The following is a 12,660-nucleotide window of genomic DNA, read 5'->3' as shown; positions in this document are numbered from 1 at the left end:
ACAAATGGATCACTTTAAACCTGGTAGAACAGCTGCAGGTGGTACCCAGTACTATAAGAGGGTGCTGGACTGTTTAGCTATTACGTGTATGTAGGGATTCACCAACCGTGGCACAGTTTGTTGTATGAAAGTGACAATAGATTATTTTGTGTATTGTGTTGCTGGTGGGATCCTATGACATGACTTTGGCAGTACCTCCATTTTGATGCCTCATTGATTTGTAGATGTAGATTTTCAGTATATATATCAAGAGACAATCTACATTAAACTTTAGCAACATCACTTATAAAGCAAATGAAGGCACAAAGCTAGTACCCTCAAAGCCATTTAACAAGAGAAGTCATTCTCTAGCTTCTGTTTGTGACCAACAAGTATCCTTGGACCTTTGAAAGTGCTTTTCAGGATGATGCATGGAAAAAATAGGATTTGCTTTTAAAGTTGGACTAATGTCAAGTGTTTTGTTTGTCTTGAATTAATAGCCTCTCAAGTTTTTTTGTCCCCTTTTGGAAGCTTTTACTGTTATATTTCAGCTGATAAGTCATTTTCTGTGCTACGTCATGGAGAACTAATGATCTTACAGTCCACATCAAAACGTGTCATAAAGAAACAATAGAGCTTCACTGCCAACCTCACTGGCCGACTTCAGGAAACACATACAATTCTGTATGGTCTTTCATTTTACAAATTAGTTCCTGACAAATTTTAGCAGAATTTTTTGGGGTTTCAAACTGCTATATGAGCGTGGAGATCTAGACAGGACCCTGGGTATGCTCCAGCATTAAAACTGTAGGAGCCATGAATATCCAGGTCTTGAAATTTGTCCAGCTGTGGCTGTCCACGATACAGGACACAGCAGAGGCTGCTAAACTATACCAATCACATAAACACCTCTTTTTTTAGGAAGGACCTTACGGGGGTGCTTAGAATATTTGATGGGAGTGATTGTGTGATAGAATTTTACAGCTGTAGAAACCACTAATGTTAATGTGTCTGTAAACAACAACAAATATTTATCTTTTAAATTGTGTAAGTATAAGAAGCTATGGAAATTATCAAAAAAGGTAAGCTTTAGTAAAGCCTCCTCCCATAGATACACACCCTAAAATGTGTCCCTCTTTTTCCATTTAAAATGTTGGAGTGTATGCAGTTAGTCCTGCTGTTACAAAAGGGTAATGCCTGTAGAGAAAAATTGTATTTATCTAGAAAAGAGAAAAAATGAAGTATATATGTGTACCGGATAGAAGGTGTGAGCAGAAAAGAAAAAATCACTTTGCACTTTAATTAACTATAATATTTCATGTTTTTTTGTTTATCATGGAGCACATTCTTAATTATTGCTATTTAATTCTAAGTAATATGTCTAGCATGTATCTACAGATACCATGAAATAGAAGTTTCAATAATTTACATTTTTTAATATGCGAATATTAATGTGCTTTTTGTATTGTTAAAGCGTTTTGGAAATGTTTCTTTTAGCTACTTTCTTAAATTCTGTAGTCCATAAACATAGGCTGCATTCAGATTTAAATGAGAAATATATTTTACAAACTTTCACAAAAGGCCCATTGTCATTTTAAGGTGCGCATTTTTCATTGGAATTATTATTTTTCTTTCTTTTTTTTTGGATTCGATAATTGGTAGTTGATTCTTATCGGTTTTACAGACTGAAAGGAGATAAAAGAACAATCTTCTCTTTCCAAACAGCTAACCCTATTTGACACGTTTTTGTTTGAGTTTTTAACATGCCATTTGTGACCAGAGTTTTGTGTCTTGGCTGATAAATAGCATACGTCATAAATCTCTCTCATTAGGAAAAACAATTTTTCTTTTGGACCCGAATCAAAATAAATTCCAGTTCATACACGTTATACCTTTTGTTTCTGAAATAGCTATTATTAAATCACATAATCCCAAGCGTACCTTAGTGGAGGTCTGTGCAGATTATAAATAGATATATTTTAAAAGAATTTTCTTTTCTAGAAGTTCTCATACATGAACTTAGATTAAAGGAGTGACAAATCTTAAATTGTGTTTCTGTAGCCTTAATCTGTTTATTTCATCCACAGAGAGTTACGTTATTAGTTTATCCAGCCAACTTTTCTCAAAAGAATGTTATATCAAAGAATATTCTGTTTTGTTTTACTTCTCTCCAAAGTGCATCGCAAGCACCTTCCAAAAGCAAATAGGCTAAAATGCTGATCCGATACCATTTGTATGTAATATGGACACAAATATAGACAGAAACACAATATACACACATTCATATTTCTTCATAGCTGGTGAAACATCAAGATTGCCCCTAAATTTAGCATAGATTTCTTTAGTCCAACACGTCACAAAATATTAAATATAAATGAAGTTACACAACTAATACAGCCAGTGAAAAGCAAATCCTCTAATAACATCCATAGTCATGGCTAAGCCTGGACAGCACAGCTAACAATACAATGAAATGATCATTATGCTACTTAAATTATGCAGTAGTAATAATAATAAGAATTATTGAAGCTCTCTGTCCACTTCTACTGTATTCTGCACAATTAGGAAGTTCTAGGTCACTGAAGAAGTTGATAATTTACTTGGCAAACCGTATAACAGGATGCAACAACTCAAAGTGTAGCTTTGAAATACTTTATATGTATTAGAGATATTGTATGAATTTATGAATGAATCACATTTTGTGTAACTAATTGTACTTTGTGCTATTTCCTATTTTTAATGGAGGTTATTAATCTAGTTATTATTAGGAGGGATAATATTATTTGTGTTATTCCATTTCATTTCCACCCCTATAAGATGGTTTAATAGACTGCCATGTCTAGTGTTAGCTACAAGAAGTATACAATTGGTTAATAGTGATCGTATTCCAAATCCATTACAATTTTGCACAATATCAGAAAGCAGTTTGCACAGTCATCTGTTAACACTGTCGCACTTGGTTACCAGTCACAAACCATTGCTTCAAGTCACATTTTTACCAGCAATCCCATGAAATAACAGCTGATCTGTACTTTTGGGAAGAATAATCAGCACAAACAACATTGCCCATCAAGGACACAATAGAGGAACATGGGAAAAAAACGTATTGAGGTCAAGTGAAGATGCTGTACAAAGGGAATCAAAAGCGTTGAGGGTGGACAGTTAATACAGAAAATTAGGTCATACACTTTGGAAATATAAAGAGCAGGAATAGAAAAGTAAGCCAAAGAGTAAACATTCTCTGGGTTAAATTTAATACCCCAGTGCAAACTAGATGCATCAGAATCGATCATTTTGTTGTTTAACATGATTTAGAAAACATGATCAAAGACATTGTCACTTGTCACATCTGAAGAAGCCATGACACTAGTCCATACCTTGGGAATATATGTGAGACAATGTATCCCTGGCACGTATGTCTGCTTTTCTTTGTTTAACCCGTATATTTTTTAAAATAGCTATGTTATTTAACAGCTATGTCGTGTGCTGTCACTCATAATCTTATATATAATAGACTTGAGCATTCGGATTGGTATGAATTGCAAATACATACGAAATGTGTACCAATCTCTGAAAACGTGGCAAACCCACCCGCAAAACAAATGAAAATAAGCAAAACGCTCCCTATTGTCATTTGAATTTTTTGGGATCATTCACTCCCACTCGCACACTCATTCACATTCCCTTACATTCTCATTCATTCTCTCACTCTCTCTGAATGTCTACTTGCTTTTGCTGTAAGCCTGTAGGAATACTTTTTCACATCGACATTTCAGCAGAATTACATAATGGAGAATAATTGCCTTTTTTGTCTTTTTATTGAAAACGACATTCCTTGAAACATGCTGAGTGGTGTAAAAGGCAAAGTAAAATCAACTATGGTTGTAGCAGGGTTGCCAAGAACCTGTCCGTTTCTATTTTACCAGTGGGCAAATTATACAATTATCAAAAAAGGTAATTTATACCAGCAAACTTATTGTGACAATGACTTGTGGTGTAGTATGTGACGACAGACAAATGTGTCGCAATAAATTTGCTGTAATTCACTCTTTTTTCTCTTATGCATGCTTCCTATATATACTGTGAATAAAGCCCCTGGGTATACATTAGTGCCACTTGGCAAGTGTGTATGAGGTCTTATCCGTGAAAAATCTAGTGGTATGCAATAGAAATCTGAAAAAATGCTAGTCCTCCTGTTTGTAAGATTTCTTTTTTTCTGTTACAAAATAGCCCTTCCTATAAAAAAGAAACCTTTCATATATTTAATGTTGTTTCATGTAACTTTCAGTTGCCTAATAAGACACTGAAAAAAGTTGTTATACATTGACTTTTCTTATAAGCAGGAATATCTACACCTGTCTTCTGTTACAGGAAATTGACCAAAAAGAACAGGGAAAAGGAATTTTTCATTTACTCTTATATTTATTTATTACCCCAATATCTATAGATATTGCGTGAGTGAGTGACAGGGACAGAATTTAAAAGGGATCAGTGAATCAAATGTAATTTGGGCTCTGTTTGAGTCACCAAATCTGTGTTTTGCTGACGGGCAGAATTCATGTATGAAAAGCTGCATAGGCTTTTCCATTAAATAAGAGTAAAAAAAAAGTTTGCCTCGATTTTCATTCCAGTCTCGCAGAAACGAAACATTAAAGTGTTCCTTAATACAACTCGGTCTGAATGTTAAAGGTATGCATTAATAAATAATACCATCTCTATATAAATATATACAGAGATGGAATTTCCTAGTAGTTGATTTAAGGAAATCTAACATTCAAGTAAAATATACTTTACCTGCTCCCTCCTGTCTACCTTACAAGACCCTCTATATCCTGATCTCTTCCTTTCTCTTTTGATGGTCAGTGTTTTGATATAAGTTTTTAAAAGTTAAGGTATAATATATAAATATATGGAATGGGCTGCAAGATATCCACCATTGGCTGGGATACCATTCCATTTTATATCTTAACACCCAGCATAGTTGCAGCTGGGGTCTTGAGTCTGTTTAATATCACCCTTCCCGCAGTGGGTCGATATGTTTTAGTGTCCATCATAAAAAGGTACTCATCTTCTGGAAGACGAAAACAATGCTTTTCCTATAGAATTATTTTCAATTATTATTAACAGTTTATTACATTTTCACCAAGGCACTGTAATGCATTGGGAAACTGAAAATTGCTGAAATAGATTTTTAGCAACATATATATATATATATATATATATATATATATATAACACATGTACGTGTGCAAAAAACCTTACTTAGAAATTTGATCAATCTCCTTCTAGCAATTACAGCTACATACAGCTTGATAATAATTTTATATACAGTATATTCAAACCTTATATTTTGTTTAATATGTTTTTGTATTTATTATACCCCATGAGCTGTGAAAAGCATTGCACAAATTGTTTATAAATAAGTGAATCCCATAATATGAGATACATTCCGATTATGGGGTTTGGGTTTTTTTCATAGCAGTTTTTGAATCTGCTTCAAAAGAAATGAACAGGAAGAACGTCTTTGTCCCTGCACACATACCATGGTAAATAGCTTATGCGATTTAAGTGCATTCTGCATCTACTATACCCGCAGGTGTAATGTGCTATAAACCTCGGGGGTGCACTATGGGTTAATAAAAAAAAATCTCCCGTTTCACCGAGAGAATACAAGAGCAATGGTTGCTGCACAACCTGTACTCTGTCAGAGTAATTTAATTATGGGTAGTTAGACTTCTGTGTAATTTGTTAATGGCCATTCCTTGCACAAAGAGCATAATTTTGCCAGGGCACCAGCAATTTGATGCATTTTTCGCAGGGTGCTGTCAAATGAAAGAGAGTTTTCATTGAATTTCATATTGTGCTCTAGCCTTGAGGGAGAATATCAATGAAGCAGCGAGCATTTCTCGTTTTTGGGCTTATTAGAATGCATGCTAGAGCGAATGGCATTAATCCCTCTATTTTTTAGAAGAGTCTGCTATGAAATTGGACATCTCAAATCATGACATCCAGATTTTTTTTTGTCTCTGATAAAAATGGTTTGTAGGCTTATTAGTTATTTGTTTTTTCTCTCCGGATTTATGTTCTTTATGCAGTTATATATTTATTTATTTTTTTTGTTTTTTTTGTTTTTACTTCTTTGCTTCAAAACAGAAACAGTTTCATTGTCGCTTTTCTCCACTTCATTAGCTGCTGGCATTTCTGCTCAAAGCTGCTTCTTAGTTCTACATTATGCCTAACGGGCTTTATGTATTCCATGCTTAATGAACTGTTGTTTAAGGATTCTGAAGGGAAACATTCCAGGAAGCAAATAAAAGCAAACTCTTTTTAACATTCTTTAGCTCCTTCATCTCCAAATGCAGGATTTTCTAGCCATCTTCATTGTGTATTTTATTTTTATTTTTTACATTTGTTTGCTGGTTTTTTTACCCGCTTTTCATAAACACATTAGTTTTGGTTCACCCGTGTATAACCCCCATATATTGTTATCTTGCTTATATGAAAAAAGCCACCTATGTTCAAAGTAGGTTTGTTTGTTCTGGGAAAAGACGTAGATAAAACACAATGTAGAATGTGAACTTTTTTTTATTTTGTTTTTAAGAAAATAGACAAATATACAGAAATAAATTTAATTTCAATCATTAGGTGACATATTGTTCTAAAAAATACATAGCTTATTCCTATAGAAACATATGTAATTGATGGAAGGCTGTAATAGTAGCAGCAATTATCCATGACCCCTTGAAGAAACAGAGATATTATGTCATTCACAATAGTTTGTAACAGAACACGCAGAACGTGACATTTCAAAGCAGAGACCATGCTCCGCAGACAGCATGTTGCCACCTGCCTTTAAGATTAGACAATACCCTTTCTTGTTAGCCTTTTTTTTTCTTTGCCCAAGGCACCCTGCTATGAATTTTAATTATTTGTATTTTATAATTTCTCGATACAGAGCTGTAATCCAAGTTGTGGCGCTGTTAAACCACATTTGACCTAGGTTCCCTAATCCAGTTGTCAACTCCCTTTAGCAGTTGTTTGGATATTGCCATATTAACCTATATGAATGAGTAGATGACGGACCATAGTCAGAAATAGTAACCTTTTCCATTTGGCTGCTTGTTGACAACCTATAGTATCCCCTTTCTTTAGGGTGCTCCAGGCACATGCTTATGTATTCTAATTAAAAATTGGACCTGTTGTCAATAGCTAGTGTATATACCTGGGTACAGACAAATGATTGTTTCAAACAATGACTTCTGACGTTTAGGAGCACAAGATAGTTTTTGTTCAGGGGCTCCATCTAAAGTGAGGACTTCATCTAACTGAACCGTTGATCCGCTGTATCATTTTGCAAATGCATTTTCCTTCTGGCTCGAAACAGCAAAAGGTTAATTCACGGCATTCCATATGTTTCCTTACCCAGCTGCTGTATTTCAAAAAACATACCCTTGACAAATGGGGTCATTGTGTAAGGTCACATTGTTAAGAGAATGGAAGCCACTGTCTGCAGTGTGACACATTTAACTGTCTCTTCCATTTTAATGTTTCCTTATAAGAACCCACTGTAGATTAAGCGCTCAAACTGCATTCATTTTCCAGCCGGGAGTTGATGAAGAGTTACTTAGGTTTCATCTACGAGAAAAACGCACTTACTGTAGCAAATCTTTTTTTTCCTTCTTTTTATCAATAAGAAGTCGTCTAGAAATGCACCGCAGCTTCTAGTTCCCATATTTAGAATGATAAGTAGTGGTAATATGTTGAAGTAGGCCATTTGGGTAAGTATCCCGGCACTCATAAAGATCCCAGCTTTGTTTATATTGAAGTAATTTAGTTGAAGGTTCTTGTTTTGCCGTCCTCACAATGGTTCCTAATTCGATTAAAGCTTCTATTTCTTGTGATAGATCAGCTACAATCCTGCGTAGTTCAGCATTTCTATATATTACATACATACACGTTCTAAGAACTCTTAACTGCTCATTGGAGAATATTTTCATATTCAAGACAATGTCGCTCCATCCAACCAAGTGCAGGATTTATAGAAATGTATACACTGGTACTAGAATGATAATAGTTGAGCAATTATATTTTGTAGACTAAAGTATTTTCATCCTGAGCACTAGTATATTTTCTAGTTTACCATCTGAACAATGTTGTATTTTTTAAAATATAATTTTTATTGAAATATAAATATACAGGTATATAAAATGGGTACAAATTAAAACAAATATATATATATATATATAAATATATATATATTCTCAAATACAATTATTGTCTGTAAGACAGCAGCATAGGTATTGTATAATGTGTAGATTTTCACGTTTATCTTCCTGCCAGTCATATGTATCATGGTTCCATGGACAGATCGCTAGAATTATTTTGTCAGGTTTAAAATGGAAACCTAGTATTTTATTATTATTTCATAGGTAACATGCATAGATTTACAGTTTTTCTTGAACAATACCTTGAATGCTATTTTACTGTTTTATTTTGGAATGTGTGTTTTAGTAACCCAACTAAATAAGAACCCAGTGTGAACCGATCGGCTCATCAGTTGGCCCTCTTTAATTGAAACAGGATAAAAGAGGTGTCATACTGCCTAAACAGTGTCATTTCACAAGAGAACACACTAATAATCTGCAGTCTCGGAATTTGAATGTTTAATAACTTATTTATTATTTATTTAACGTATTTATAATTTAGAAGAGAAGCAGAATATTTGAAGCGATTAACTATTTATTAAGCTGACTTCACTTCTGGTTCCTTTCTGCAGTGAAGTTCACAGACTGTGGTGCTGACCGGCGGATACAGTTTGAGACCAGCAACCCTTCAGATTTTCGGATCGATGGCGATGGGGTGATATTTGCCTCAAGAACCTTTGACATTTCTCTGGATCAGACCAGTTTTTTGGTGTATGCCCAAGACGAAGATACCAGGGAGATTTGGCACGTGACAGTGAAAATCGCATTAAGGCCTCAACATGCACAAGAATTACTTCAGGTATGTTATAATCATTTATGTATGTATTCTGTGGATACTTTACCAAGTATTGGGTTACCAAAGATATTCTGTAACCATATACGCTGAAATAAAGTACAAATTTTCCTTTAGAAACACTGAGACGTAACAAAGTTATACAAAAGTGCAATACAATGATGTAATGGTTGCTGAGTTTTTATCTAGTAGTCCTCTGGTAGGCAAATAAAAATCATGAAAAGGACACATTTTGGGGGGGAGAAGTGTTGAAGGCACGGCATTCACTAGCATTAGCACTTGCAAAACACACAAAAAATTGCCTGCAGAAGATGAAGGCAATCGTCTCGCACCCCCCCCCCCCAATGGTTTATAGAGAGTCCTGGGGACCTCTATTTTGAGTTTTTAAAATTATTTTTGTGTGTTTAAACCAAGGACATGCTAATTTACAACAGATTTCCTGGAGTTCAGTTGTAATGCTGTTGAGACTACTCCTTCCAAGGTGCAATACTTTGGTCATGGCATCAGGAGTACTGTCCTGTACATTATACAACCGCCAACCCCAGAGTTAAAATGTTATTAACATATATTTCCATTTATGATTTTTAGTAAAACACATCAATCATTCCATTTGATTAGATTTAATCTATATCATACAAACTAGAGGCTATGGAATTGTAAACCCTTTGTGGGCTGTGGGAAGGCACTTGGCGTAACCTACTAGGCCAGGGGCGTCCAACATGCGGCCCGCGGGCCAAATGCGGCCCGCGAGACCTCGAGGTGCGGCCCGCGTCAGATCGGCAGCCAGGGCAACCGTTCTTACGCGAGCCGCACCTCAAGCCCTGCTACTTACTTGTGGGAGGGTCTTCTGGACTGCACACAGAGGAAGCGGAGTTCACGTGACATCCTACTTCCTCTGTGCTTTAGCAGAGAAGGCAGAGGGAGGCCGCGCCCCCTGCTGAAGTCTGTAAGCAGCATCGAGGAGCTGCAGTCCAGGTAAGGGGGTGGGGAGGGTGTTTGAATGAGTGTGTGTGATTGAGGGAATGAATCTGTGAATGAATGATTATATGAATAAATGTGTGTGTGTTTGATAGCATGGATGTGTAAGTGCTGGAACCTAGGCATGATGGGACTGTGATTGCTGTTTGCAATCACACTCCTATCCTGCCAAGTCAGCCAGTACATGCTGAAACCTTGCCAGCTGCCCCCCTTGTGTATTGATGCTGCCAGCAGTATGGGGTCTGCACTTACAGCCACCCTGTACCAGCATGTACTGGCTGACTTGGCATGATAGGAGTGTGATTGCTAACAGCAATCACAGTCCCATAATGCCTAGGTTCCAGTATTTACTGGATGGATGTGTAAGTGCTGGAACCTAGGCATGATGGGACTGTTATTGCTGTTAGCAATCACACTCCTATCATGCCAAGTCAGCCAGTACATGCTGAAACCTGGCTAGCTGCCCCCTTGTGTATTGATGCTGCCAGCAGTATGGGGTCTGCACATCACTTACAGCCACCCTGTACCAGTGTGTATTGGCTGACTTGGCATGATAGGAGTGTGATTGCTAACAGCAATCACAGTCCCATAATGCCTAGGTTCCAGTATTTACTGGATGGATGTGTAAGTGCTGGAACCTAGGCATGATGGGACTGTGACTACTGTTAGCAATCACACTCCTATCATGCCAAGTCAGCCAGTACATGCTGAAACATAGCTAGCTGCCCCCCTTGTGTAGTGATGCTGCCAGCAGTATGGGGTCTGCACATCACTTACAGCCACCCTGTACCAGCATGTACTGGCTGACTTGGCATGATAGGAGTGTGATTGCTAACAGACTTTATTTTAATCTGCATATTTTATTAAAGGCCATATTTTTTGTCACAGTGAAAAATGAGTGCGGCCCGCGCACGTATACAATTCTGATGAAGTGGCCCACTGCAGAAAAAACTTGGACACCCCTGTACTAGGCAGTTGCATAGCCGTACATTGTGCCGTAAATCTGACTTTGAGCATTATTGACTATTACATACAGCAAAAATACCAAAGCCAACCAGCACCCTTTAAAGAAATAATGTAAGTGTTAATACGGCAAAGGCTCAAAATGGAACTTATAAAATAAATCCTAAAAGGCACTTGTGAATCCCACTGTTAGAATGTGTTAGGACTGTTGGCAAATATGTAATTTTTGAGCTCTACGGGGAAGGTAAATTGGAAATTATGGCTGGTAGTTTAAGGTTCCTGTTGGCTCAGTGGATGCCATCACATATCCTAATGGAACTGCTTTAAGAAACAGCCAAAGCCAGGGAAAACAGCTAAACAAAGGAGGCAGAACTTTGTTCAAAGATAAAATACCGCAAAATAATAATAGCTTTTATAGTCTATAGAATTCTTAATCAATACATCTCAGTAAGAAAAAAAATATTTTATGATCATTGTATTTGTAAATTAGAACTAGATACTATGGTATTATACTCAGATAAAAACATGTTTAGCACATCTGAACATTGGTATTTTGGAACATGCATTTAAAATGTACAATTGTAATAATTTCAGCAGCATCTTACAATTTTTAAGGTACAGCAGGTGGCAGGATTATGTCATTGCACAAACACACAATGTGTCTGTATAACTATCCATTTATCAATCTAACTATCTATTGATCTATCTAGCTACCTATTCATTTATCTATTTATCTGTCTACCTTATTCATAGCAGAAGAGCTAATATAATCTGACTATTTATAAAATATCTCCTCCAATGCTGTATATCTTCAGTTTAAAATCAGTGCTGAATTGTAAAGATAAATCTGGCATCCTCTACTATTTGCATGCAAGGTTATCTTCAAGATTCATGCAGTCTTGTCCAGCGAGCTATAGGAAATCCCTTCCTTAATTTTCTAAGTATTACAAATATATATTTCTTTCCTCTGGGCATGCATTCCATTTAAAATTGATTTTTTATTTCATTTTATTATGAGACACTTCAGGGAAAAAAAATAACTGTATGACATAACAGCAATAGAAAAAAGCAGAAAAAGGGGATGACTCCTTAGAAAGATTAATTCTTGGCATGCAAAGTGGGTCATCCACAGCATCCATCAAGCCTGACACAGGTTTAAAATAATTACAGAGTTAATACTGTGGGATTTAATAGGGTCATAAATATTTGAGACATTCTTTACCAGTACATATTAAATGTGTCTTGGAACTCCTATGACATTTTAGCATACCCAAGAATCATTTTATCTCTTTGCTTGAACTCTGGGATCTCATCTTGGGCAGTAATATGACTCAAGAAAACAAATTCATTTTTTACAAGCTTAATAGACAAGTGTCTAACATTATAGTTGAGTATTTCAACATTATTTGAATAACTATGCCATAAACCAGTTTTTTCTCACAGCGCTTAATTATAATATCCTTTACATATACTGTAGCTGGTTAAAATGCGGTTAGTAGGACCCAGCAACTGGGTTAAAGTATTCTTGTATGTTCAAAGGAGCTAAAGCGGAAGTTATCCTGGTGTCAGATACTATGATGTAATAACAAGGAAATGTTTTGAAGTAGATTTTTTAATTATTCTAATGTATATTCTCTAACCCTGGCATCAACCAAAGCCATAGTCATTGAATTAGAGTCGCAACAACTAACATGATTTAAGAGTTCACATATACCTTAGTCAGAGTAACACATGAAGCAAGTC

The 12,660-nt window shown here is 36.0% G+C and overlaps 1 protein-coding gene across 1 annotated transcript in view; it reads left to right on the top strand.

Annotated features, from left to right (window-relative positions):
• CDH2 (cadherin 2) overlaps positions 1 to 12,660 on the top strand; it is a 110,857-nt gene that overhangs the window by 69,207 nt on the left and 28,990 nt on the right. Inside the window, exon 3 of the mRNA XM_053467477.1 lies at positions 8,756 to 8,982. Within this exon, the coding sequence (XP_053323452.1) occupies positions 8,756 to 8,982 (227 nt within the window). The remainder of the gene's footprint in view (positions 1 to 8,755; positions 8,983 to 12,660) is intronic.

Source organism: Spea bombifrons, chromosome 5 (assembly GCF_027358695.1).
Source record: "Spea bombifrons isolate aSpeBom1 chromosome 5, aSpeBom1.2.pri, whole genome shotgun sequence".
NCBI classification, from domain to species: domain Eukaryota; kingdom Metazoa; phylum Chordata; class Amphibia; order Anura; family Pelobatidae; genus Spea; species Spea bombifrons.
Note: the sequence above shows the minus strand (reverse complement) of the source record. Positions and strands in the feature narration are given on the sequence as shown.